Source organism: Pollicipes pollicipes, unplaced genomic scaffold, assembly GCF_011947565.3.
Source record: "Pollicipes pollicipes isolate AB1234 unplaced genomic scaffold, Ppol_2.1 Scaffold_3447;HRSCAF=4054_pilon_pilon_pilon, whole genome shotgun sequence".
NCBI classification, from domain to species: Eukaryota; Metazoa; Arthropoda; class Thecostraca; order Pollicipedomorpha; family Pollicipedidae; genus Pollicipes; species Pollicipes pollicipes.
Genome location: NW_023596297.1, coordinates 7,128,533 through 7,154,944, shown reverse-complemented (window position 1 = coordinate 7,154,944; position 26,412 = coordinate 7,128,533). Strand labels below are relative to the sequence as shown.

Below are 26,412 nucleotides of genomic sequence, written 5' to 3'. Positions count from 1 at the left end.
GCGTCCGGCTCCGCCTGGTGCCGGTTCGGATTTGTTACCGAGTGTTTTATATAGGCGCGAGGCAGCGGAGCCGGTGCTCTCCGGTGAGCTTACCGGACCAGCCGCCGGCCCCCGCCGCCCCGCTCGCTTGTGGAAATTCTGCGACCGCTCGGCGTCGTGCTGTCAGCTAGCCTTCCGTTTCAGTTCCGTCGGGCCGCCGCCGTCGCCGCCGGCACCCGCGGTCTCCGGGCCGTGGAGCCGGCGGCGGCAGCGGCGGCGCCCACTCCGCCCCGCGTCCGTGGGCCATGGGGATCATGGCCTGGGCTGTATTGGTTTGGCTCCTGACGGCTGTCATTGGTTTAGGCCGTACGCGGACATTTGGCAATAAAGAACGCGCTGGATGACGGCACGCGTGTGTGGGGGGTGGTCCCGGCCCGCCCCCAGCGCTCCGGCGTCGCCGGAGCACGTGGGCGGACTCGGGGGCGTGACGGCCCTCCGGCGGACGCTGGCGTCAGCGGAGTACGTCCGGGACTGGTGTCCAGTAATAGACGCGGGCGGAACACGGCGGGCCGGACAAGGAGCGAGTTCCGGGAGCTGCACGTTGTTAGCGCGCGTCGCAGCGGGGAAAAACAGCGGAATAAGCCCAACTACCCCCGTTTTTATAGTCGGCGGTGTACGACCAAATGCGAGTCATGCTCTACATTCAGCGTTTGCACTAAAAATGGTGTTACATTTACCCCTATCGTGGTCACCCGATTAGCAAGACATCTGACCGCATGCCATTCATCGGGCGAACGGAGCGGCTCGGGGACCGCTACAGTGGCAAGACACTGGAGGTACTTTCCAGTAAGCGCATGATTAAAGAACAGCGATTTCACGAAATCCGTGCGGGCAATACGATGGTCGCGATACCGCACATTAACGCAGTTTTGCCCGCAATTCTGAAGAAGGAAAGTGACGAATGCCATCGCACACGTTGATCGTAATCTTGAAGTAACCGAGCGCGACCTATCTACACATGCCTATGGTAAAAGATTTCACAGCACTCCTGCGTACTCTCATACACCCTCAGCTCTGCTCCTAGTTCTCTCGCGTGATGAGGGGCGGCCGTGATGTGCCGCACTTTCGTGTGTGCTAGAGCTGGTTCCGTTCCCGCGGCCGCCCAATACACTTCCAACACAGACTGATCTGACCTGCTGGCGCTCATGTCACCCCCTCCCGTGCTGCTCTAACAGTAACAGACACCATACATGCTACACACATACATACATACACGCGTACTTCGGCAGGGCATTTGGTTCAAAGCTCAGCCGTGCCATTCAGTCTCACGACCTTGGTCAGCAGTGCGGATTGCCGTTGTCCGCGCCCAGACGGCAGCGCCGCTGGTCAGGCGGTCCGCGCCCGGCCCGCGTGACAGGACGGGCTGCTCCCTGTCTCGTCTGGCGCGGCCGCCGCCAGCCAATCGCGGACAGGTGGACGCCGAAGTCGCCAGTAATGCACGGTACTGGAGTTGGCACGGGCAAGATAATAAACGCGAGTGTCGGTGTGACGTCAGTGATGTCTAAGCATGAGCCCGATGAGCGGAATGGAGCCCGACGGCAGACGGCTTTGGAAACCCATTAAGAATGCTGCAGATTATTACGAGGCTTACCGGTGCATACACGTTTTTTATACTTTTCTCAGCAGGCAAGGAGATTTAACCGAGGTCAGTGCATGCACTGATTCACAAATCGCACAGATTAAAAGCGGACAGGAAGTGAAACTGACCGGCATTTGTCGTCTCAGGCGCCGCAGCTTTAACGGATTCGATCGACTTGTTGCGAAAGCTGCACGGAACTGTAATCATTGCCCGCCAATGTACAAGCCTATCACCAGTGTGATGGGCTGGCTATACCGGGTATGGTCGTTCCAGTTGGAACTGTTACGGTCGAGGACACGGATCGAGCGAGCCTAGCGTCAACTGACCCGGATGTTGCCTAGGTTCAGCGGCCTAGCTAAGCCCCGCCCAGCTTGGGACGCTTTTGACGAACTCTTGCCTTTGCCACCTCTGATTACGGCGGCATGAAGATTTTAGCGACAAGTAGAAAAATTCCTGGAAAACTGCGCCGTAATTTTATCATTGTACTGCAATACAGCCTGTTTGATCACGTGGCTGGTTTCGCAACTTTGCAATGTCTCCTCAATTTTACCTCCCCATTCGATCAGCAGGGAAATACATATCCTTCAAGTTACGAGAAAAGGCTGAATAACGCTTAGGATAACGTAAACACTAAGGATAAGTGCAGCTCCGCTTGCTAAGCCCATAAAAAGGGTACACTACCGTGCGCTGATGCATTCCTTTCGTGCGATTTTTCCAAACGCGAAGGGCTGCATTCACGTGCGCTTAGGCAACATCTGCACGATTGTAATGGCTACGTCTGGTGTTACATGGCTCGTCCCACGCCACAAAATGCGTCTTACAGGCATCACGTCTCTGTTCACAAGTGACGAAAGACTACCTCGGTATGTGGGCTCGCTCGTAACCATGGTTCATGTGTGACGTACAGTCCACCAGAACATCTTGGACTATGTCACTGGTGCAATTTATTCTGCGTCAGTGGTCTTCACGCAATGGTTCGTCAACGAAGCTCGGACTCCCAATTTATTTCAGAATGTTCGCTTTTGCTTCAGTTTGTACAGCAATGTAAAGCACAAACCTTAAAAAGACCGTTGGCATGGTGATCGGCAGCATAAGACTGTCGTGGCGAAATCAAAGGCCGAAGTCCAATGCTTTACATACGTTATACGTAAACTTCCATGGTGCGCATAAAACGAACTACACCCGGACCTATTGTAACCGTGGTCGCCCCCATCGGCTGAATTCACAAATTAAGTCCTTTCCCCTGCGTCTGAATTGAAGTCAGCTCAAAGTTCTGTCTGTCGATTTGTTGTCGTTTGGTCGCGATCGAAAATGCGACAAGCCCCATGCACCGTGAGTCGGAGTCGGAGCGATCCCCCTGAGAGATAGTCTTTGATGGTGAATCCTGATGAGAACGTTTGCCTGCAATACTGGGTTTGAGATAAGACGTCAATTTGAATAACGTTTCATGTCGGCCCTGTAAGCCCTTCAATGCGTTATGTTTATCATGAGGATTGACCTTAAATCCTGGTGCGCCCGTCCCGCTCAACAATTTCCAGGAAGTTTCCCTCTGTATATCCTCTTATAAAGGTATCGGTTTTTCATTCCCTAATCCTTACATCTTCCGAAAAAGAACAAACATTGATCCCCGCCCGGGAGCAGAGCTCTTGCTTCCGGATAGCCCGGTAGTTCATAAATCTTACTTTTCCCAATCAACTTGCAAAATTGAAAAGGATGGTTAGCTTTCGGCAATGCTATCACAGTCTGTTTGAGTTTGATTTAGTGGTGACTGGTGATATAAATGCTGGCTGTGTTCATTGCGCTTGTAGCCGCTGTGAAGGGCAAACTAACACCTTTGTGGCACAACATGCATAGTGTACCGGAAATTGCATGAAAGTGCGGAAGTTTCTGAAATGGTTAGGACGCAGGTACCAAAGATTAGTCGCCAATCCGTGACAGCCCTACAGCTCTAGGCAATATTCGCGCACCATTCCACGCACATAAGTGGGGACGTCGTCGGTAAGGCTTGTTTTCGGCTTGAACAAGATCACGGAGTAATGGAGATTAAGATATGCTTCCGAGGTAGCGGCATATGTCTGTTTGTGTATTATCTAGACCATCTCGGCGCCTGCTATGGTGCATGGTAGCTTTCTCTACGAGAAAACAGGGCTGCAGTGCATTACTTTAGCTGTTAGCTATCCGTGCCTAACATGCTGATTAACGCAGTCAGATTATGACAGCTCCGTCAAGTTGCGGCGTCAACATACCCTGTAATCCATTTCCGTGAATTTTACGGCGCCATTCTAAACCTGAATATCAATGAGTTTTGCGGGAGGAAATAGTATAGCATCTGCTGTCGGATAGAAATTCCAAATATAAAGCTGAATCCCTGACACTGAACCATCACTAAGTATGCCATAACGCGGCCACCCCTGTCTATCTGAGGCCCAGTCCCCCTTCCCCTCCCCTCGCATTTATATTTCCCCGGTCGATCAATATCGCTCCCTCGCGCCGTCTGCGTCACCAATCAGCGCGCATTATCATCTCACCGCAGATATCGGCCAGCGCCGCGGAGCTGAAATATCTCTGCAACACTTGCTGGCGGTGACGCTGAAGGAGCCTGTATACGTGCAGCATACACCCGGCTTCCAGTGCGTAGCCTCCGCAGGGGCAGAATGATTGGACGTTTGGAGCATGGATGGATTGGGATGATTAGGATGATTAGGATTAGGATTAGGATTGGGATGATTGGGATGACTAGATGTCCAGCTGCTGGCACCGCCTCCCGCCACGCTGGCCGGGCCTGGAGCGCCGTCCGGTCACGACCGTCGAGCAGAGCCCTCCTGTCCATCACAGCACCGGTCTAACGGGTGCAGTCTCCTGCTGCTGACCTCCAGCACGTCAGTCGCTCCCGTCGTGACCCGGAACTGGGCGCAGGGTCGACTGCCTGCGGCTCGCGCCGTCGGGTTCCGCGCTGCCCCGTCCGTTTCGCCCGTCTGACTCCCTACGATTTCGTCATCGACCGCATGCTACTCTTAGCCGTCAACTGGTTGTCTGACTCCAAAATGTCTGCCCGCTATGCCAGCATTACACCATGAACATCCGTGTGCAGAGAATTCGAATTTCAGACCATGGCACCATTGCCATTTTTGTCAGCATAAAATAAGCATGCGAGTGCCTAGCAAATTATGCATGCAACTGCGTAATTCCACTTCCCCGCTATTTTAACAAGATCCTACCTCCTTGAGGCCTATTCAGGCCATTCACGGCACTTTATTATTCTAAATGTTCAGTTTCGTGCGCCACTGGGCTTTCGGGTCAGGGATAGATGGGAATGTAGTGCGGTAGCAACTGCTTTCCTGTATCGTTGGCTCGATTGAAGGCATTTTGTCAGCACTCAGCACCGACCATTATTTGCCTGACGTTTCTCTCTTGATAAGAACTGTCCACATCCTGGCATCGACAATTATATCTAGGACTTCATGTTATGCCTCAAACGCTCGTAAACGCTGATAAAGTTTTATGGAAGGTCTCGTTGGGCTAAATCTGAACAATTTCGTGTCAATCTTGGATATATGGGGAAATTTGCGCTTATATATTATGGTGGTAGATCTTGTCCTCTATTCTGTTCGCTCACTGTGCGTGCATCTGTGCTCATTCTGCGTTTCCTTGCACCCTGTCACAGGCATCTTGGTTGCATTAAAGCCGACGCTCTGAAATAACCTGACCCAGTCTAGCGTTCGGCATGTCAAGGCCACCAGCAGCGGCACCGACCAATGAGACGGAGGTCAAACGCTCCGCCCGCGCCGACCACCCATAGATCTCGACTTGCCCCAGACTTCCTCGCCTTTCAGCATGTCTAGACAATGGCAGACTTCAGGTAGATCGTTCAGACTTCAGTCTTTTGCTTCGTCAGGCAGACGGTATGGATTGTGTCATCACTCGGTACTCGGTGATATCCCTCCAAACACTAGCAGTTGGGCACGGCTCGTAACGGTATAGCGACCGTTTTCAACGTATCGGTAGAGGTCCTCCGCCATCTTCAGCGGCCTTGTGTTGGAGTGGGGAGGCGATATGGGGACGTCAACGCTTGCAGAGCCCTAAAACAAGTCAAGGTCGAAGGAATCAGGCGCTTAAGCCAAGCAGGTGCTTAAGCACGCGCCTAATATATGTAGGCGCGTGCTTAAGCACCTGCTTGGCTTAAGCGCCTGATTCCTTCGACCTTGACTTGTTTTAGGGCTCTGCAAGCGTTGACGTCCCCATATCGCCTCCCCACTCCAACACAAGGCCGCTGAAGATGGCGGAGGACCTCTACCGATACGTTGAAAACGGTCGCTATACCGTTACGAGCCGTGCCCAACTGCTAGTGTTTGGAGGGATATCACCGAGTACCGAGTGATGACACAATCCATACCGTCTGCCTGACGAAGCAAAAGACTGAAGTCTGAACGATCTACCTGAAGTCTGCCATTGTCTAGACATGCTGAAAGGCGAGGAAGTCTGGGGCAAGTCGAGATCTATGGGTGGTCGGCGCGGGCGGAGCGTTTGACCTCCGTCTCATTGGTCGGTGCCGCTGGTGGCCTTGACATGCCGAACGCTAGACTGGGTCAGGTTATTCAGAGCGTCGGCTTTAATGCAACCAAGATGCCTGTGACAGGGTGCAAGGAAACGCAGAATGAGCACAGATGCACGCACAGTGAGCGAACAGAATAAAGAGGACAAGATCACCATAATATATAAGCGCAAATTTCCCCCATATATCCAAGATTGACACGAAATTGTTCAGATTTAGCCCAACGAGACCTTCCATAAAACTTTATCGCGTTTACGAGCGTTTGAGGCATAACATGAAGTCCTAGATATAATTGTCGATGCCAGGATGTGGACAGTTCTTATCAAGAGAGAAACGTCAGGCAAATAATGGTCGGTGCTGAGTGCTGACAAAATGCCTTCAATCGAGCCAACGATACAGGAAAGCAGTTGCTACCGCACTACATTCCCATCTATCCCTGACCCGAAAGCCCAGTGGCGCACGAAACTGAACATTTAGAATAATAAAGTGCCGTGAATGGCCTGAATAGGCCTCAAGGAGGTAGGATCTTGTTAAAATAGCGGGGAAGTGGAATTACGCAGTTGCATGCATAATTTGCTAGGCACTCGCATGCTTATTTTATGCTGACAAAAATGGCAATGGTGCCATGGTCTGAAATTCGAATTCTCTGCACACGGATGTTCATGGTGTAATGCTGGCATAGCGGGCAGACATTTTGGAGTCAGACAACCAGTTGACGGCTAAGAGTAGCATGCGGTCGATGACGAAATCGTAGGGAGTCAGACGGGCGAAACGGACGGGGCAGCGCGGAACCCGACGGCGCGAGCCGCAGGCAGTCGACCCTGCGCCCAGTTCCGGGTCACGACGGGAGCGACTGACGTGCTGGAGGTCAGCAGCAGGAGACTGCACCCGTTAGACCGGTGCTGTGATGGACAGGAGGGCTCTGCTCGACGGTCGTGACCGGACGGCGCTCCAGGCCCGGCCAGCGTGGCGGGAGGCGGTGCCAGCAGCTGGACATCTAGTCATCCCAATCATCCCAATCCTAATCCTAATCCTAATCATCCTAATCATCCCAATCCAGTCCATGCGTCCAAACGTCCAATCATTCTGCCCCTGCGGAGGCTACGCACTGGAAGCCGGGTGTATGCTGCACGTATACAGGCTCCTTCAGCGTCACCGCCAGCAAGTGTTGCAGAGATATTTCAGCTCCGCGGCGCTGGCCGATATCTGCGGTGAGATGATAATGCGCGCTGATTGGTGACGCAGACGGCGCGAGGGAGCGATATTGATCGACCGGGGAAATATAAATGCGAGGGGAGGGGAAGGGGGGACTGGGCCTCAGATAGACAGGGGTGGCCGCGTTATGGCATACTTAGTGATGGTTCAGTGTCAGGGATTCAGCTTTATATTTGGAATTTCTATCCGACAGCAGATGCTATACTATTTCCTCCCGCAAAACTCATTGATATTCAGGTTTAGAATGGCGCCGTAAAATTCACGGAAATGGATTACAGGGTATGTTGACGCCGCAACTTGACGGAGCTGTCATAATCTGACTGCGTTAATCAGCATGTTAGGCACGGATAGCTAACAGCTAAAGTAATGCACTGCAGCCCTGTTTTCTCGTAGAGAAAGCTACCATGCACCATAGCAGGCGCCGAGATGGTCTAGATAATACACAAACAGACATATGCCGCTACCTCGGAAGCATATCTTAATCTCCATTACTCCGTGATCTTGTTCAAGCCGAAAACAAGCCTTACCGACGACCGTCCCCACTTATGTGCGTGGAATGGTGCGCGAATATTGCCTAGAGCTGTAGGGCTGTCACGGATTGGCGACTAATCTTTGGTACCTGCGTCCTAACCATTTCAGAAACTTCCGCACTTTCATGCAATTTCCGGTACACTATGCATGTTGTGCCACAAAGGTGTTAGTTTGCCCTTCACAGCGGCTACAAGCGCAATGAACACAGCCAGCATTTATATCACCAGTCACCACTAAATCAAACTCAAACAGACTGTGATAGCATTGCCGAAAGCTAACCATCCTTTTCAATTTTGCAAGTTGATTGGGAAAAGTAAGATTTATGAACTACCGGGCTATCCGGAAGCAAGAGCTCTGCTCCCGGGCGGGGATCAATGTTTGTTCTTTTTCGGAAGATGTAAGGATTAGGGAATGAAAAACCGATACCTTTATAAGAGGATATACAGAGGGAAACTTCCTGGAAATTGTTGAGCGGGACGGGCGCACCAGGATTTAAGGTCAATCCTCATGATAAACATAACGCATTGAAGGGCTTACAGGGCCGACATGAAACGTTATTCAAATTGACGTCTTATCTCAAACCCAGTATTGCAGGCAAACGTTCTCATCAGGATTCACCATCAAAGACAGATCTACTCAGGGGGATCGCTCCGACTCCGACTCACGGTGCATGGGGCTTGTCGCATTTTCGATCGCGACCAAACGACAACAAATCGACAGACAGAACTTTGAGCTGACTTCAATTCAGACGCAGGGAAAGGACTTAATTTGTGAATTCAGCCGATGGGGGCGACCACGGTTACAATAGGTCCGGGTGTAGTTCGTTTTATGCGCACCATGGAAGTTTACGTATAACGTATGTAAAGCATTGGACTTCGGCCTTTGATTTCGCCACGACAGTCTTATGCTGCCGATCACCATGCCAACGGTCTTTTTAAGGTTTGTGCTTTACATTGCTGTACAAACTGAAGCAAAAGCGAACATTCTGAAATAAATTGGGAGTCCGAGCTTCGTTGACGAACCATTGCGTGAAGACCACTGACGCAGAATAAATTGCACCAGTGACATAGTCCAAGATGTTCTGGTGGACTGTACGTCACACATGAACCATGGTTACGAGCGAGCCCACATACCGAGGTAGTCTTTCGTCACTTGTGAACAGAGACGTGATGCCTGTAAGACGCATTTTGTGGCGTGGGACGAGCCATGTAACACCAGACGTAGCCATTACAATCGTGCAGATGTTGCCTAAGCGCACGTGAATGCAGCCCTTCGCGTTTGGAAAAATCGCACGAAAGGAATGCATCAGCGCACGGTAGTGTACCCTTTTTATGGGCTTAGCAAGCGGAGCTGCACTTATCCTTAGTGTTTACGTTATCCTAAGCGTTATTCAGCCTTTTCTCGTAACTTGAAGGATATGTATTTCCCTGCTGATCGAATGGGGAGGTAAAATTGAGGAGACATTGCAAAGTTGCGAAACCAGCCACGTGATCAAACAGGCTGTATTGCAGTACAATGATAAAATTACGGCGCAGTTTTCCAGGAATTTTTCTACTTGTCGCTAAAATCTTCATGCCGCCGTAATCAGAGGTGGCAAAGGCAAGAGTTCGTCAAAAGCGTCCCAAGCTGGGCGGGGCTTAGCTAGGCCGCTGAACCTAGGCAACATCCGGGTCAGTTGACGCTAGGCTCGCTCGATCCGTGTCCTCGACCGTAACAGTTCCAACTGGAACGACCATACCCGGTATAGCCAGCCCATCACACTGGTGATAGGCTTGTACATTGGCGGGCAATGATTACAGTTCCGTGCAGCTTTCGCAACAAGTCGATCGAATCCGTTAAAGCTGCGGCGCCTGAGACGACAAATGCCGGTCAGTTTCACTTCCTGTCCGCTTTTAATCTGTGCGATTTGTGAATCAGTGCATGCACTGACCTCGGTTAAATCTCCTTGCCTGCTGAGAAAAGTATAAAAAACGTGTATGCACCGGTAAGCCTCGTAATAATCTGCAGCATTCTTAATGGGTTTCCAAAGCCGTCTGCCGTCGGGCTCCATTCCGCTCATCGGGCTCATGCTTAGACATCACTGACGTCACACCGACACTCGCGTTTATTATTATCTTGCCCGTGCCAACTCCAGTACCGTGCATTACTGGCGACTTCGGCGTCCACCTGTCCGCGATTGGCTGGCGGCGGCCGCGCCAGACGAGACAGGGAGCAGCCCGTCCTGTCACGCGGGCCGGGCGCGGACCGCCTGACCAGCGGCGCTGCCGTCTGGGCGCGGACAACGGCAATCCGCACTGCTGACCAAGGTCGTGAGACTGAATGGCACGGCTGAGCTTTGAACCAAATGCCCTGCCGAAGTACGCGTGTATGTATGTATGTGTGTAGCATGTATGGTGTCTGTTACTGTTAGAGCAGCACGGGAGGGGGTGACATGAGCGCCAGCAGGTCAGATCAGTCTGTGTTGGAAGTGTATTGGGCGGCCGCGGGAACGGAACCAGCTCTAGCACACACGAAAGTGCGGCACATCACGGCCGCCCCTCATCACGCGAGAGAACTAGGAGCAGAGCTGAGGGTGTATGAGAGTACGCAGGAGTGCTGTGAAATCTTTTACCATAGGCATGTGTAGATAGGTCGCGCTCGGTTACTTCAAGATTACGATCAACGTGTGCGATGGCATTCGTCACTTTCCTTCTTCAGAATTGCGGGCAAAACTGCGTTAATGTGCGGTATCGCGACCATCGTATTGCCCGCACGGATTTCGTGAAATCGCTGTTCTTTAATCATGCGCTTACTGGAAAGTACCTCCAGTGTCTTGCCACTGTAGCGGTCCCCGAGCCGCTCCGTTCGCCCGATGAATGGCATGCGGTCAGATGTCTTGCTAATCGGGTGACCACGATAGGGGTAAATGTAACACCATTTTTAGTGCAAACGCTGAATGTAGAGCATGACTCGCATTTGGTCGTACACCGCCGACTATAAAAACGGGGGTAGTTGGGCTTATTCCGCTGTTTTTCCCCGCTGCGACGCGCGCTAACAACGTGCAGCTCCCGGAACTCGCTCCTTGTCCGGCCCGCCGTGTTCCGCCCGCGTCTATTACTGGACACCAGTCCCGGACGTACTCCGCTGACGCCAGCGTCCGCCGGAGGGCCGTCACGCCCCCGAGTCCGCCCACGTGCTCCGGCGACGCCGGAGCGCTGGGGGCGGGCCGGGACCACCCCCCACACACGCGTGCCGTCATCCAGCGCGTTCTTTATTGCCAAATGTCCGCGTACGGCCTAAACCAATGACAGCCGTCAGGAGCCAAACCAATACAGCCCAGGCCATGATCCCCATGGCCCACGGACGCGGGGCGGAGTGGGCGCCGCCGCTGCCGCCGCCGGCTCCACGGCCCGGAGACCGCGGGTGCCGGCGGCGACGGCGGCGGCCCGACGGAACTGAAACGGAAGGCTAGCTGACAGCACGACGCCGAGCGGTCGCAGAATTTCCACAAGCGAGCGGGGCGGCGGGGGCCGGCGGCTGGTCCGGTAAGCTCACCGGAGAGCACCGGCTCCGCTGCCTCGCGCCTATATAAAACACTCGGTAACAAATCCGAACCGGCACCAGGCGGAGCCGGACGCCTCTCGGCCGACGCGCCTGCGCGCGGCCGGCGCTGTGACCGTGGCGCCGGGCAGCCGGCCGGGCGCTCAGTGGGCGGCGGCCGGCTCGGCGGCGAGGCGCGAGGCGAGCCGCGGCTCGGCCAGGTGCCGGGCGAGCAGGCCGGCCGGCAGCGGCTCCAGCGGCGCCGCCAGCGTCGGCATGCCGGCCAGGCAGCGTACCAGGCCCGCGTACAGACGGCGCCAGCGGCCGGCTGCGCCGCCGTTGCCGCCAGCGGCCGTCGCCTGCTGCACCAGTTGGTCCCCGCGCAGCAGCAGGAGCACCGCCGCCGACACGCCGAACTGCCGGCGAGACGACCGGCCGTGAGCAGTCAGCAGTCAGCAGTCAGCAGCCAGCAGTCAGTACGGCTGGACGGCGCGCTGACTCACGCGGCCAGGGCAGCGCTACCACGGCGAGGGCGCTCGTATAACCGCGGGTCACGCAGGGAGCCGGCGCTGCCCACCGTCGGTAGCAGGGCAGCAGTGCCACATGATGCTCGTGCTGGGTGCACAGTGGGTTCCTGTATGAGGTGTCACATGCCACGGCAGCAGGAAATAAGCGACACCAGGCTGCGGAGCTGACGGTTAGGCGCGGCGGCGCCACAGAGTGCCGTGGACGCCTGGGCGGCGCTGGTGCCTGGCGCCCGCCGCGGCCTGCCCGCGTCGCCGGCAGCGCCACCTACCGGCGAGCTGGCGATGATCTGGAGCGGCGTCTTGCCGGGCGTGGCCGAGTCGAGGTCGCTGGAGGCGGTCAGAGCCTCGGTCAGCTCGGTGATCTGGTCCAGGTCGCTGTTGCTGATCACCTGGAGGCGGCCGGGGTCCGTCGCACGTCACCGCACAGCGCACGCTCGCCAGGTCCGACCGTCTGGTGCCGCTAGTGTTCGACTATCGCAGGGGCTTGGGACGACACGCTGGTATGATCAACCAGTCCGGCAACACACTGTGGGGCTACACTGTCCAACGCCGCGTGGGAATTCCTATTGTGGTTACTGGATTTCGTCGCACTCGGTCCCATGGGCAGTGTGAGCCAATACGACAGCTTTCGTTACCGATGAATCGAGGTATGAAGACATGTAACTGAAGCAGTGGATGCGCGCCACACGGCACAGTCGGCAGATCAAGATTTACCATGATGAAGAGAAAGATCCAGCACGTCGACAAGTTGCTAAGCAGCTTTGGACAATGCTGGCAACCTTGTCAAACGCGTAATTGTGCTGTATTAGAATAATATCGAGTCCGAAGATGGGGTCTTGAGAAACAATTCACACCATTCTCGCATCTCTCACACAGACACAACTCGCGTCCGCTCACTTCTGCTCCGATACTTCCTTAACCCGCCGAAGAGCGATCTGGTACGAAACTTACCAGAAGCCAAGACAGATGTGAAAGGCAAAAACAGCTGTGGTAACATACTCGCCTTACCATCCTCCGCCACAGTGTTTTACTAACAGATCTGTAATCGGTACTGCACATGTCCACGGCCGGTAACGCTTTGAGAGGACCGTTTTAGCGGTCTTCGAAGGCTTTCCTTCCCACACGGTCAGCACTGACCACGCCCGGACGCTGCGTATGCCTTCATGCCATCCCTCGTCCCCCCCCCCCCCCCCCGACTGTCTCATTCCCGACGGCGCGAAGACGGATGGTCGGAGCGGCGGAACTCGGCTGAGAGCCAGGGCACGTGCAACCCAACAGCATCACTCATCCATCCAGCAACCCGCTCGGGCATCGGTACGGGGCCTCAACAATAGCCACGGAAAAAACGACCCATGGGACCGAGCACCCCCAGCCACACAAAGCTAGCTGAACACATCAAAGACGAGCACGCTTTTGTGCGGGGGACCTCAGAACACCCGCGGCCAGGTGTCGGCAACACGTCGCGGACGAGACGGCAGCGTCACCCGTCGCCATCCGCGCGCAACCCACCATCTGCAGGCAGACGTGGAACTTGTGCAGCATGTTGTCCAGCTTGTCCTTGTGCAGCACGGTGACCAGGTGTTTGAGCAGGGTGGTAGCGATCTGGTAGTACTGCTGGCTGCTCAACACCGGGATGCAGCGTAGCACGAGCGCCTGGGGCGGACACGCGCCGCAACGTCACGCACGGAAGCCTCCAGTCTACAACTCCGCACAGCAAAACACATCCACCGTACTAGGACGCATGCTGCCGCAGTGACTCAGGGAAACATCCGTAAACTCGCACGAGAGCAAGGTCCATCACTCAGATCAGGCGCCGGTCAGTTGGATGGTTACAGAGCTAAGGGGCGCACCGAAGGGGATGGGCACCCCGCGCCCCCAGGCACCGGTCGAGTATCAGCGCTCCGCAGTGCAGTCGAGGCTATACGTCATCTGCACAGATTGCCGCTATTTCGAGGAACAAAAGCGCGCGGACCAGTACGCTTAGTTACGCCACAAACCACCGGCTTCACACCGGCCCCTTGCACCCGGCGCATTCCTACACACTGGGAGGCCTCCACACAGCGTCTCTCACCGCAAAAACCAACACCCGGGCCCTCTCCCTTCCCGACAACACCAGGCCCCCAAGCTCCGTCCCCTCCCGACAACACCAGGCCCCCACGCCCCGTCCCTTCCCGACAACACCAGGCAGCCCAGCCCACGTTCCGTCGGTCGCGAGCCTACGCCTGCTCACCTTGCCTTTCCTGATTCCGAGGATCTGCACCAGCTGCGGCTCGCGGCTGAGCGCGGCCCACAGCCGGCCGGTGGCGGCGGTCACCAGCCCACGCCTGCTCACCTTGCCTTTCCTGATTCCGAGGATCTGCACGAGCTGCGGCTCGCGGCTGAGCGCGGCCCACAGCCGGCCGGTGGCGGCGGTCACCAGCCCACGCCTGCTCACCTTGCCTTTCCTGATTCCGAGGATCTGCACGAGCTGCGGCTCGCGGCTGAGCGCGGCCCACAGCCGGCCGGTGACGGCGGTCACCAGCCCACGCCTGCTCACCTTGCCTTTCCTGATTCCGAGGATCCGCACGAGCTGCGGCTCGCGGCTGAGCGCGGCCCACAGCCGGCCGGTGGCGGCGGTCACCAGCCCACGCCTGCTCACCTTGCCTTTCCTGATTCCGAGGATCTGCACGAGCTGCGGCTCGCGGCTGAGCGCGGCCCACAGCCGGCCGGTGGCGGCGGTCACCAGCCCACGCCTGCTCACCTTGCCTTTCCTGATTCCGAGGATCTGCACGAGCTGCGGCTCGCGGCTGAGCGCGGCCCACAGCCGGCCGGTGGCGGCGGTCACCAGCCCACGCCTGCTCACCTTGCCTTTCCTGATTCCGAGGATCTGCACGAGCTGCGGCTCGCGGCTGAGCGCGGCCCACAGCCGGCCGGTGGCGGCGGCGCGCATCTGCTCCGGGCTGGCCGGCGGCGGCGCCGCCTCCTCCGGCTCCGAGTCGACGCTGGCCGCGCCCGACGCCCGCCGGTCAGCCCGCTCCACCAGCATCACTTGCTGGTACAGCTGCAGCACACGAACAACCGTCACTGACCGCTGGTGCAGCTGTCCGACGTACCAACGGCTCAGTATCATACAGCTACGAAGCGGAGACATTGCCATTGGGCGTTGCTTCAGCTACGGCACGCATAGCCGGATTCCACGCCACATCAACCAAGTAACCGAGCATACCACATGTGATTTGTCCATTTAAGCTTTGGATGCCCCAGAAAAGCGTAATACATGGAAGATGAGAACATTTGAGCATGTAAGGACGCTACAGGAAACATGACTGTGACAGCACTAATTCAGGGCATAAACAATTCCATTCTGGGCAACATAAATCCTAATTCACACGGCCTCGATAAGTCACCGATGCCTCAGGTGATTGCTGCCCTCCCAGCAGTACGGCAGCAGCTCCCCGTGGTGTCGCCGCGCCGACATCGCTACCTGTTCGATCAGCAGCAGGGTCTGCCGGTCTCGCTTGGCCTCCTTGTGGTCGCGCGCGCCGTCCGCCGACTCCTGGTTGATCACCTGCAGGTCGATGATCTTGCGCGGCGCTGTAACACTGGCCACCTGGCGGCGACGGCAGCAGATTACGCACATGTCTGCGGGGGGCCAGCCGGCGAGGCGGCCAACTCGGGCTGGATTGCGATGACCAGAAGAGCTGCCGCACCACCTCGGTCAGATGAGGTGACGCCCCAGTGGTCATTAAGAGGTATTAAGAGGTGGAGTCCAGGTGGTCACGAACGCGCGGAGGGAACAGCACATAGCACTAGGTAAGAGAGATAACAGGAGTAATCAGTGAGCAAGCAGGAAGTGACAATGAAACAGTTTCTGCGACCAAGCGTGTCCCCAAACTCAAAACAGAGGCAGAGTGTGCCACTATACTTCAATCTGCCCTTAACTACGATACGCTACACCCACTTGTATGATAACGCATACACTACCAGGGCTCACTAAGCACACACTTGGCTAGAGTGGAGGGAGGGAGGAGGGCGGAGTAGGCAACTATCCCGGCTGGGCATATTATAAATGTGTCTGAATTCAAGATTTTTGGTGGAAACTATAGCTTTTACGCACGACTGAGGGCTCATCTTTGCACTCTTTTCAGTATGTTCGGGCTCCCATTGGTGGCTGGATTAAACCGTCCACTTACTTCGGTCCCAATCGGGGCTCTGATGAATACATCTCACTGTTCATGGCACCTTTGGCTGAGGCGAATTCCACCCTCAATTTCCCCCATCCCCAGTAAAACAAGCTCTGAGCTCAAACAGCCCGCCGGGTCCGGTCACCACCGCGCCGACAGCCCGCCAGGCTAGGTCACCTCCGCCCCGACAGCCCGCCGGGCCGGGTCACCGCCACGCCGGGCCTGACCTGCAGTTTGCCGAGCGAGTTCTCCATCTGCGGCGGCTTGTAGTTGCGGTGGTCGGTGTGCTTGTCGTCGCGCTGGCCGCGGCCGCCGCGCGAGTCCCGCCGACCCTGGCTCAGCTGGCGCGAGTTGAAGTGCTGCCGAACGGACGGCACGGGGTCAGCGGCGGTACCCGGAGGCACCCAGCCTCACCGAACCTAGCGCCATCCGGCGCGTCGCCAAACTCAAAACAGAAGCAATGACCTCACAATATTATTAGTAGTTATTCTTGAGTATCCAAAAACGCATTGCCCTCGAAGCAAATCAATCAGTAAATACGACACGAAACACTGTGTCTGACAACACATTTATCACCAGGGCTCACTACGTACACGCTTGGCTGAAGTGGAGGGAGGGGAGGGGGAGACAAAGATCCCGGTCAGGCCGCGCCGGCGTCTGGTCAGTGGCGATCGCCGGTGACGGCGCAGGTGGTGGGTGGGGGTGGGGAGATGGGGGAGGGGAACACGAGTTCGAGCACGACTGTCGACGCCGGGAGCATCGGCACTGACGAGGTCACTGACTGAGAGAGCAGCGATCAGTGTAGAGAACCTCAGTAAAATGAGAAAAACACGACCACGGGTATAAGAGAAGTAATATTTCAGTGTATCCCTCCCCCTGAACAAAAATCAAAACCGCTCGGGACCATACTTGCATCAGTCTGGTTCGGATGTTCCCAGGTCTCGTGTATAGCCATCGGACTCTCATGCATTAAACCTGCCACTTTTGAAGTCTGGAACATCCGCACCCGCCCCGCACCCAAATTTGAAAAGCCCACACTCGGCCCGCAATGTAAGTGCTCCCCAAGCCGCATCAGCCGCCGACCTTGTTCTTACTTCGAGCACCTATACGCAAACCTATAGTAGTATTCCTGCCAAAACGAAGCTGTAAGAAATATGCAATCATATTAATCCCTTCTGTTTTGTTTTTTTCATGGCTAACATCAAGATCCCTTACTTTAGTCCCAGATATGCATACTTAGCCTTATCGTAACATAACGGTCACCACAAGAATTCACCAATCTACAAAACTGTATTCTGTCACCTTTTTATAAACCAACACTGAGCGTAACTGTTGAATCTTATTCATCTAATGATCTTGATATGTTTTGAAGAGAATGCTGAAGATACAACACGTGGCATTTCCTTCGTCGTCCGGTGTAATGTCCGGGACAAAAATCGTATACAATGAAAAATAAAATGACCTTACATATACAAACATGTCATGGAAGCAATACAAAAAGCAACATTGTCCGTGGCTTACAGGCCCCGCAACAGCATTGCCAATTCCATAGGCAGCAGCAGGTGCCTGACTGATGGCTGATTACGCTTGCCTGTATCCATCAAGGAAGCCTAGCACTTCACTAAAAACTTTTTTAAACCTGGATTTATACCCAAAACCCGTTCAACACGGTTGTACAAATACTGCCTTCTGGGGGAGGGAGGGGAGGGGAGGGGGGCAATAGGTCGGCAAAGCTCGCCATGGCGCGGCTGTCAGTGGCGCCACCGCCGCTGACTAACCCGGAAATAGTAGTCGGTGTTGCCCTTGATCTGCATGCGCTGAATGTTGAGCAGCCACTGCCGCTCGCGGGCCGTCATCAAGCCGGCGTAAGGGTCGTGCTGGCGCCGCTCGCGGTCCTGGCGCCACGCCTGCTGCTGCTGCCCACCGCCCCGGCCGGCCGCCGGTGGCCGCGGCCCGCCCGCCGCACGGCCGGCCCGGTCTGGCGGCCACACAGCGTCAGAGAACACACGCAGACACACATCACACACGGCCGGCCCGGTCTGGTGACCAGACGGCGTCAGACAACACACACAGACACACATCACACACGGCCGGCCCGGTCTGGCGGCCACACGGCGTCAGACAACACACACACAGACACACATCACACGGCCGGTCCGGTCTGGCGGCCACACGGCGTCAGACAACACACACACAGACACATATCACGCACAGCCGGTCCGGTCTGGCGGCCACACGGCGTCAGACAACACACCCAGACACACATCACACGGTTGGCCCGGTCTGTCGGTCAGACGGCGTCAGACAACACACACAGACACACATCACACAACTTGCGCGGCCTGGCTTGAAGTTCGACCCTTCCCCCCCCCCCCCTCCCCCCATCCAGCTGAGCCATCTCCGCCGGGCCTGGCCCCGCCCGTGGACGGCCGGCTCACCTCTGGCCATCAGCTGCGGCGGCAGCAGGACGGTGACGCTGGGCGGCGGCACGTGCGTGTCCGGCATGCGGAAGGTGTCGCCGGGCGCCGCCGGCCGCGGCAGCCGCATCGGCGGCGGTCGGCTGAGGTCGGGCGGCGGCGGCAGCGGGCCCGGCGGCGGCCGGCGCGCCAGGCCTCCGCCGAAGCCGGGCGGCGGCGGCGGCGGGCCCGGCCGCGACAGCAGGTCATGCTCCAGCTCCTCCACCGTGCGCACCTTGGGCGGCGCGGCCGGCGGCGGCGGCGGCGCCCGCGGCCGGCCCACCACCGACATTATGGCCGGGTCGTCGAAGGCGCCGGCCGGGCGCGTGGGCGTCGTCGACCAGATGGAGGTGGTGGACGGTGAGCCGGACACGTCCGACTCGAGCAGCGACGACAGCGGCGGCGAGCGGGCGCGCCCGAACTGCCCGGGCGGAACACGGCGGGTCAGACAACGCCTCGCTCTCGGTGACATGTAAGTGTCTTCATACCAGACCCCAGACCGTACGGCACTTCCTCTACCACACCACGGATCCACAGAAGTATCGAAGCCCTCTACACGCCAACATCCGTCTCTACCCATTCTGAGCCAGCTGGCACCGACCTCGAGCGCGTGACGTCCCCGGCACTACCAGCTCCAGTGGACTTTGGCCCCCATACCCCAAGGGGAACGGAATGGTGGCGTAGACATGGGCGAACCCTAGCTCAACCGTCTCGCGGTCGGGGCGGTATGAGAACACACAAAGCTTTTCATCGGCCCCAGCTTTCCTGACCTACTCGACCTCGAGCGGGTACGGTACAGGGACAGCACTTTTGGTCGGCGCCAGCTGCCGCGGCGCGACCCTCACCTGCGGCGGGCGCGGTATGGCAACGCCGCCGGCCGAGCCGCGGCTGCGGCGCACAGACATGATGCACGGGTCATCCAGCTCGTCGTCGGTCACCAGCTGGGAGAGGCCGCGCTCGATGTCGGCGGCCAGCGGCGGCTCCCGGCCCTGCAGCGCCGACCGCTCGCGCTCCAGGCACGCGGCGATCTTCGCGTGGTCGTCCTCCTCCCACTCGCCTGGGGTCAGCAAGGCACGGGCGGCGTCAGGGGCTGGCAGGCGCTGGCGCGGCGCACCACCAGGCCGAACGTGCGCATGCGATAGCCAGGAGAGGCCGACTGAAGACGCCACTGAGCGTACGACAGTGCATAGCACGCAACGGATCGACAGTCCAATGGGTATTTGATAAACTTATATGTAGTGAAGGCCAGGCGCCACAGAAGATGGACCTCGCAGAAAAGGAACGCTTTGTGTTTTTCCCTATATGACGTGTGAGTTTCGACAATACCACGCCCATGTCCTATGCAGGTTGCGAATGACGGGCAGACCAGCGCGCTGTTGCGGCCGCGGGCCCCGTTCGCCACCCACCGGCGTCGGCACCGAAGGTCTCGCTGTTGAAGCGGTCATCTTCGTCCCGATCGTCCACGTCCGGCGGCTCCAGACCATCATCAAGCTGAAGCGACGGGAGGAGCGTCAGCTGGCACACAGCAGGCTCAGTGGCGGCGAGCGGAGACTTCAACTAAGAAGACGGCACAGTCAGTTCGTCCCACCGACACCCCAGCACGCCCAGCGAGTGCTCTCGGCCGGGTCATGGCGGACTGTGAGAGGATACAGCATGCTGCAGACGACGCAGGTTTACAGCAGCAGCGGTGAAGACAGTCAGTCATTGAGGAGCGCCGCTGGTGAAAGTTTCCTTTGTCAAAAGCGTTCCTCTACCCGAGGATTCATGCCATAATGCATTGGTAAATCCGCAGAGTTTGTACCGTCCCGAGAGTTAGCCATCTCGGAATGTTGGCACGCTTCGACACGAAAACGCCACATGGATGGTCATCAGATGTATGGGCATGGACTTCCACGCTGAGAGGGTTCCATAATGATGATTATTTGGGCTTCGGGACACGCCGACTGGATTGGTCATATCACGTGTTGGCGACACTTTATCGGGGAATTCAACCGTGATAAAATGTGTACTCCGGATTTCATAATAGAAAGAATGGACACACGAGGCTCTCCGTGCACAAACCACACAAAAATGATCCATACCAAGCAAGAAGCGTCGGACACGCAAATGCCACAACATTTTATATCATCCAACAAACCATCCCAGAGGATTTTCTCACTGACATCCCCCAACACCGTCCTATCCGTCTTCAGCCAAACTCCAATTGCAAAACCTTCCAATCGGGCCCCGCCTCCCCGTGCTTTTACTGCACACATTATAAACGCCACATCCGCGTTCAGCGCCCACACAAGGGGGCGTGCATATAACGAGTTCCTTTAGCTCGCCTCTTATTAAAATTGTGGTAAGATACTTAAACCTTTCCGGTTATCCCGACTATGTCATACCTGAGGATAGCGCACCACGCGCCCGGTATTCCCACAATACAGCCCCCCACGTGCATCTGTTAAGACGTCTGGGTATCGCGGAGCTGCTATCGACCACGGACGATTGCAGTCTGCTGAACGAGAATGGGCTTCATTTAGGCATGGCATACCTCGACTGAAAAACGCCTTTGACTGTGGTATGCGCCAGCGTCTTTCGAGAAACTGCATGCCATGGGCATTCAGTGATATCTTTTGCAATGGATCAAGCCCTTTCTAGCTGGGCAAAACCCAACGGTGGTCGTCACTAGATAAAAGTCTGAGCAAGCAGCTCCTGGTACTGGTACCAAGATCTTCATCAACAATCTGCCGGGGAGCAGCGAGTGGCACCAGACTCTTTGCCAATGACACCAAGCTAAGCTGCAGTGCAACTGAACAGCCAGGATTGAAGCAGCAGTGACATGATCTTGACATGGTGCACCCATGGTCTAAAGCTAGCTTTTACTATGTCGTGTAGCAAAGTGTAGCACCATGCTGGCACAGTGGAAGTATTTTCTGCTTGCTGGTTTTTACTGACTCTTTATAATTAATATAAGCTTGATGGAAAACACTGAGCCCATCCTTCGTGAGCAAACACCATCCACCGGGATAGTAGCCTGGGATATCCCAGGCAAGTGCATCAGATGTTCTACAAAAAATGTGGGAGTCCAAATGTGGGCAAAAAGTAGAATGAATTGATTTGATGTCTGTCGCTATTCAGGGTGTTCCTTATTTCATGTCTTACCGCCCCCATAGACTCAATAGCCCGAGGCCATCAAAACAGAAGGAAACTTTATCAGAACCCCACCACAGGTCATGGCCATGGATAAACTGGCCATGCAGACCTGCTGGGCCACATGGCCAGTGCCTGGGGACAGCCATAGGGGGTCGGTCCCAGATCGGTACCCAGCGCGCATAGATGCGGTGCTCAGGATGGTCTGAGGGCAAGCATCATCACGTTCGACATGGAGCATGGAGGGATGACCAGGGCTGGATAGCTGGGCGTCGATGTCCGCACCACCAGACATGGACCTTTCTGTGACCCAGTTGAAGTCCATCCTAAAGAGGCAGTTGAGAGAACACTGGTCAGAAAGCTGATGGCTATAGACTGCCAAAGGAACTAGCACACTCTCCAGAAGTACATGATACAGCTCATGTAGTCACAACTCAAGCCAAGACTGACAGAGTTGCACAGGTGTAAGGCTGGAATTACACCTGGAGTCAGGGTGCTCCAGGTGCCTTGGCTCATAGCACCTGGAGCCAAGTGTTCCAAGACTAGGCTATCAAGGACCTGTAGGCTTGTTTGCTTCACCAACAGTCGTGTTTTGAGTTCTTTGACATGAACAGCTCACAATATTATTCATTATAGGCAAAGCACACCTAAAACATCCTACCCCTATGACCGCTAAGCAGTCAAAAAAGGCCACAATTAGAGGATGATGATGTACCCTGAGCTGGCTTACTAGCACATCACCCCAAGGCCAGACCATCACAGCTGGCTGCTACATCAAGGCCCTGACGAAGATGGAGAAATTTGCCATGCAGTGACATGTTACAAGCAATCTTTCATGGGGATGGTACTCCAGCTCATCAAACAAAGAAAACACAAGAGTAGTGCCAAGCAAGCTTTCCCTACATTTTGGGTAAAGGACATATGGCTCCCCATAGCTCAGATCAGGCCCTGATTAAGAACCTGTGGCCAATAATCTAGGACAAGAAATATCATGCAGTGCAATATGTGCTGAAGCCACTAAACTGGGAAGAACACACAATAAGAGTGCACAGACAGGCAACCAGCCAATCTGAAGCCAGCAAATTGTCATACAAGAAGTGCCTGCATGCATTATGGCTGCTTGGTTCAGCATGGAGGGTGAGTGGAAACATGGTGTTCATGTGTTACCTGACATATTGATAAACTGGCCCAGACAAGAGGGATTTGTTCTCTAGACCCCATATGAATATGACCACAGTTCACATTCTGAGGGTAATCAAACCACCACCCCACTCAAAGGTATGTAAGAGTTACCCCATGGTCAGCAATAGAAACACAGTTCTCAAGCACATTTTCTGCTCACAAGGAATCACTCTATTCAAAAAATAACTTGGATGAGAGCTGCCTGAACAAACTTCTGTTTTCATTATAAGCTGTGATTCAACTTTAGAGTACACCACTGTCAATAATCATGCAGTGCCTACCTATGCATCTTAAAGCCCCAGTTAACAGAATTTAGGTTGAAAAAATTGACTCCAGAGCTATGGAAGTTCCTGATCATTTAAGTCACACATGCAGAACAACAATCACTTCCTTGACTCATGCTCCATGAAAATCCATCCACTGCACTGGACTTCTTCTTAACCTTGATGTGATGCACATGGTGCACATGCAAGCACAACTCATTTCAGGTAAATTGAGCTAAATTTTCACCCAAAAACATGACAATGTATGGGCAATGATGCTAAAAATGAGACATCACTAAAACAGCCTATTTCTTGAAACACTGGCATCCTTGTCCCTATGCCCTTATATTGGCCAATCAGATTTAAAGTATGAATATGGTGCAGTTATTCCTGCAATGTTCTCAGAGCAGTGGACAGGCTCAGCTACCACACATGTCCAGGATAACCAGCTGCAGTCACATGTATGATTACAGGCATTACACACCATTGCAAATACCATATTAGAAAGTGCCCTAGTTAACTGGTGAAGTCAAGCACTGAATGCGTGAAACATACCAAGCATCTGCTTACCACGTGGGATGCATCAAACCCAAAAAAGCCGTCCGACATTGTGGTATTTGTGTAAGCTTGCAGAACGCTTCAAAGGCATACTCCAAAGAATCTGGAACCTTATTGTGCTAGAACAGCATTTTCCTTCGAGAGTGCGCGCAATATCCCGCAACCGCTTTATCACAAGCCCACACGCACTCGAATGAACTGACAAGTTCACACCACGCACGAACGCGTTGGCACCTTCACAGCTTTCCTTTTCCGCAACCGCGCCACAAAAAGCGCAAACTAGTTTTCCAAATCCCCAAGGTCCAGGTTTTGCTTGGCCGCCTTAACGCATTTTGTCGTGTTTTGCTAGTCCGCCTTGGAATTTTCACATTTGAAGATATTGAAACAAACAGTGGATATAGTGACATAAGTTCGCTGGCTAAGAATCAGTGATATGTTTGAATCCTCGAAAGGACTGCTCTGGAAAATGCAACCTTCATATTTAGTTGATACCCTTCCTGATACGTCATTGTTTGATTGCGTCATCGTCGTACCTTGCCCAACATTGATTAAGAGCCAATTGACCATAGCAATTGACGACCGTTATGTCTGGAAATTTTGCTCACGAATGTCGGGTATGAACAACTCCACAACGGTGTTTTTCTTGGCCTTGTTTGCGGCATGGCCAATGAAATGACGGGATTTGATTACGCCTGAATGGCGTCATGGATGCCTGGTGTAGCTCAGAAACCAGAGAGGCTTATGCTTTCAGTAAAATAGGGCTGTGAACGGCACCGAATGATCTTCGAGGCGGCTTTCTCACCTCAAAACTGCACTCAAAATTGAACACTCTCTTTACATGGAGCGTAAAATCTTTTTGGTTGCTCTTTCCGAATCATTTGATTGTCCAGAGGTCGTTTTTTGTACGCAGTGTGCGTTTGCACTTGAATTCAAGAGCTATGTAAGGTCGCCTTTTAAAAAATCGTAGCTTGTTATTTTGTCATTTCTAAACCATTCCCCGCGGCCCTTTACCGCGATGTTGTAACGAGCATCGACCAACATCGACGGACGCTGCTATCAGTCGCACCAGGGTGCTCCTAGAGTCGAGTCACCTCCTTTCACCTTTTCAGAACGACTTCCGTCCTGTCCCTCTCCGCGGCGGACAACTGGTTCACATCACTGATTCAATTTAGCTCAGATTTCACACTAAATCAGGCACGGCAGCACCCTTCCTTGATTCAAAAGCTACTTTCGACAGGGTGGATTAAAGCGTCCTCCTCATGAAGTCGCATGAAATTAGAGTTCGCAGCCGACTCACCGATTTGTTAACAACTTTCTAGCTGATCAGGACTGATAAGTTCTGAGTGTTGCGGAAATACCTATTCTTCATCGACGGCGCAGGATTCTGTTATGCTTTAGCGTCGTGGTCAGCGCGCCGCGCCAAGCCGTTTCTGCGAAATGTCACATTGCACTCATTGACCACCTTTATGCATTGAGGTTCAGATTAATGCACACTTGCTCCGCCTTCCACACGGTATGGGTGTGCGGACCCGGAAGAGTTCGTCTGGTGTTCATGGCAGGGCAACCCGGGCACAGCGCACTAGGATGGTAAAGGTTTAGCTTAGTGCACCTGTTTATCACACTACTGGAACAAACATTACTCGTATTGATCAGGTTACTTTCTCTACGCCAATCACTGACGCTCGCCTTGAAATACAGTTAACCGACAGTTGTGGACACGCATTTTAAGTGAAAATACATAGAATGCAGATATTAAAATCCATGAAGGAATCCTCCCAAAAAAGGCCGCAGAGTCCCACCCTCTTTGGTCCGTTCCAAAGAACCTACCCCAGAGAAGCCGCGGTGCGGAGTGCCTCGAAAGACCGTTCATCGCTTCCCACATCGTGCTCGCCCTGGGATGGAACATTCGCTTCCTTGCGCATGCGCAGCACTCGATTGCGGCACCTAGGATGCCTGGTGCGATTGTTCCGCTACCCAGCGCCGGCCGCGTCTCCTGTGCCGGCGGAGCCGACGGTCCGGGTGACGGCCACCTGGCGACAGATCTCCGAACCAACCGTCCCGAGCCCGGGGGCAACCGGGCTGCGCTCTCTTCCGCTTGTACGCACAGTGCCGGCCGATAGCGACAAGCAAGTCCCGCACCGCACGGGGGAAATACTTAAGATCAAGTTCTTCTCCGGACAGTGTCCTATCTCCAGCCCACTCCATATATTTTCCAATAATATTAGTAATGTTTCTTACGTCTTCGATATTCTCTACATTCGGCCGACCGAGAGCTGTGTGGTATGCGCAGCTAATGTCGACCAGGCGCCGCATTTTGTTCAACTAATTATAAATGATACCCACGCATGATAACACGTTGGAGATTGCAGATTGTCCCGTCGAAGGCAGCTGCAGTCATCATTCTTTCTAGGCGAAATAATGCTTAACGTGTGATTTCCATCAAGCCTTACTGAAATATCCCCTTGTTCACAGTGTTAAATACTTTGGCATGACATCATATCATCGTCCTACTCTCAATTTCATTTTCCGACCTTAAGAAGCGTTTGCGACTGGGTTCAACGACTGAACATAATGAAATGCAAGCAGGACGGGGTAGGCGCCGACAGACGCAGTCCTCCTCCGCCTCTATACTTTCCCGATCTTGGACTACAATGGCTTCATTTTTGATTATATGCCTTCCAAAAAGATCAAAAGCC

At 54.7% G+C, this 26,412-nt stretch overlaps 1 protein-coding gene across 1 annotated transcript; it reads right to left on the bottom strand.

Annotated features, from left to right (window-relative positions):
• Nucleotides 1-18,390: 18,390 nt before the first annotated feature.
• LOC119091561 (uncharacterized) lies at nucleotides 18,391-23,968 on the bottom strand. Its single transcript, XM_037214372.1, has 5 exons — nucleotides 23,729-23,968; nucleotides 19,988-20,072; nucleotides 19,427-19,638; nucleotides 18,865-19,002; nucleotides 18,391-18,408 (listed from the first exon to the last, which is right to left on the bottom strand). Exons 1-5 carry the CDS (start codon nucleotides 23,765-23,767, stop codon nucleotides 18,391-18,393), a joined length of 492 nt encoding a protein of 163 aa, XP_037070267.1. The 5' UTR covers nucleotides 23,768-23,968.
• Nucleotides 23,969-26,412: the final 2,444 nt, after the last annotated feature.

Coding starts and splice junctions, on each gene's coding strand:
- LOC119091561 (XM_037214372.1), bottom strand. CDS start 23,767: ATGTCGGACGGCTTTTTTGGGTTTGATGCATCCCACGTG. Junction 19,639..19,987: donor GACCTTCGGTGCCGACGCCG/GTGGGTGGCGAA, acceptor TGCTGACCCCAG/GCGAGTGGGAGGAGGACGAC. Junction 19,003..19,426: donor CCATACCGCGCCCGCCGCAG/GTGAGGGTCGCG, acceptor CCGCCCGGGCAG/TTCGGGCGCGCCCGCTCGCC.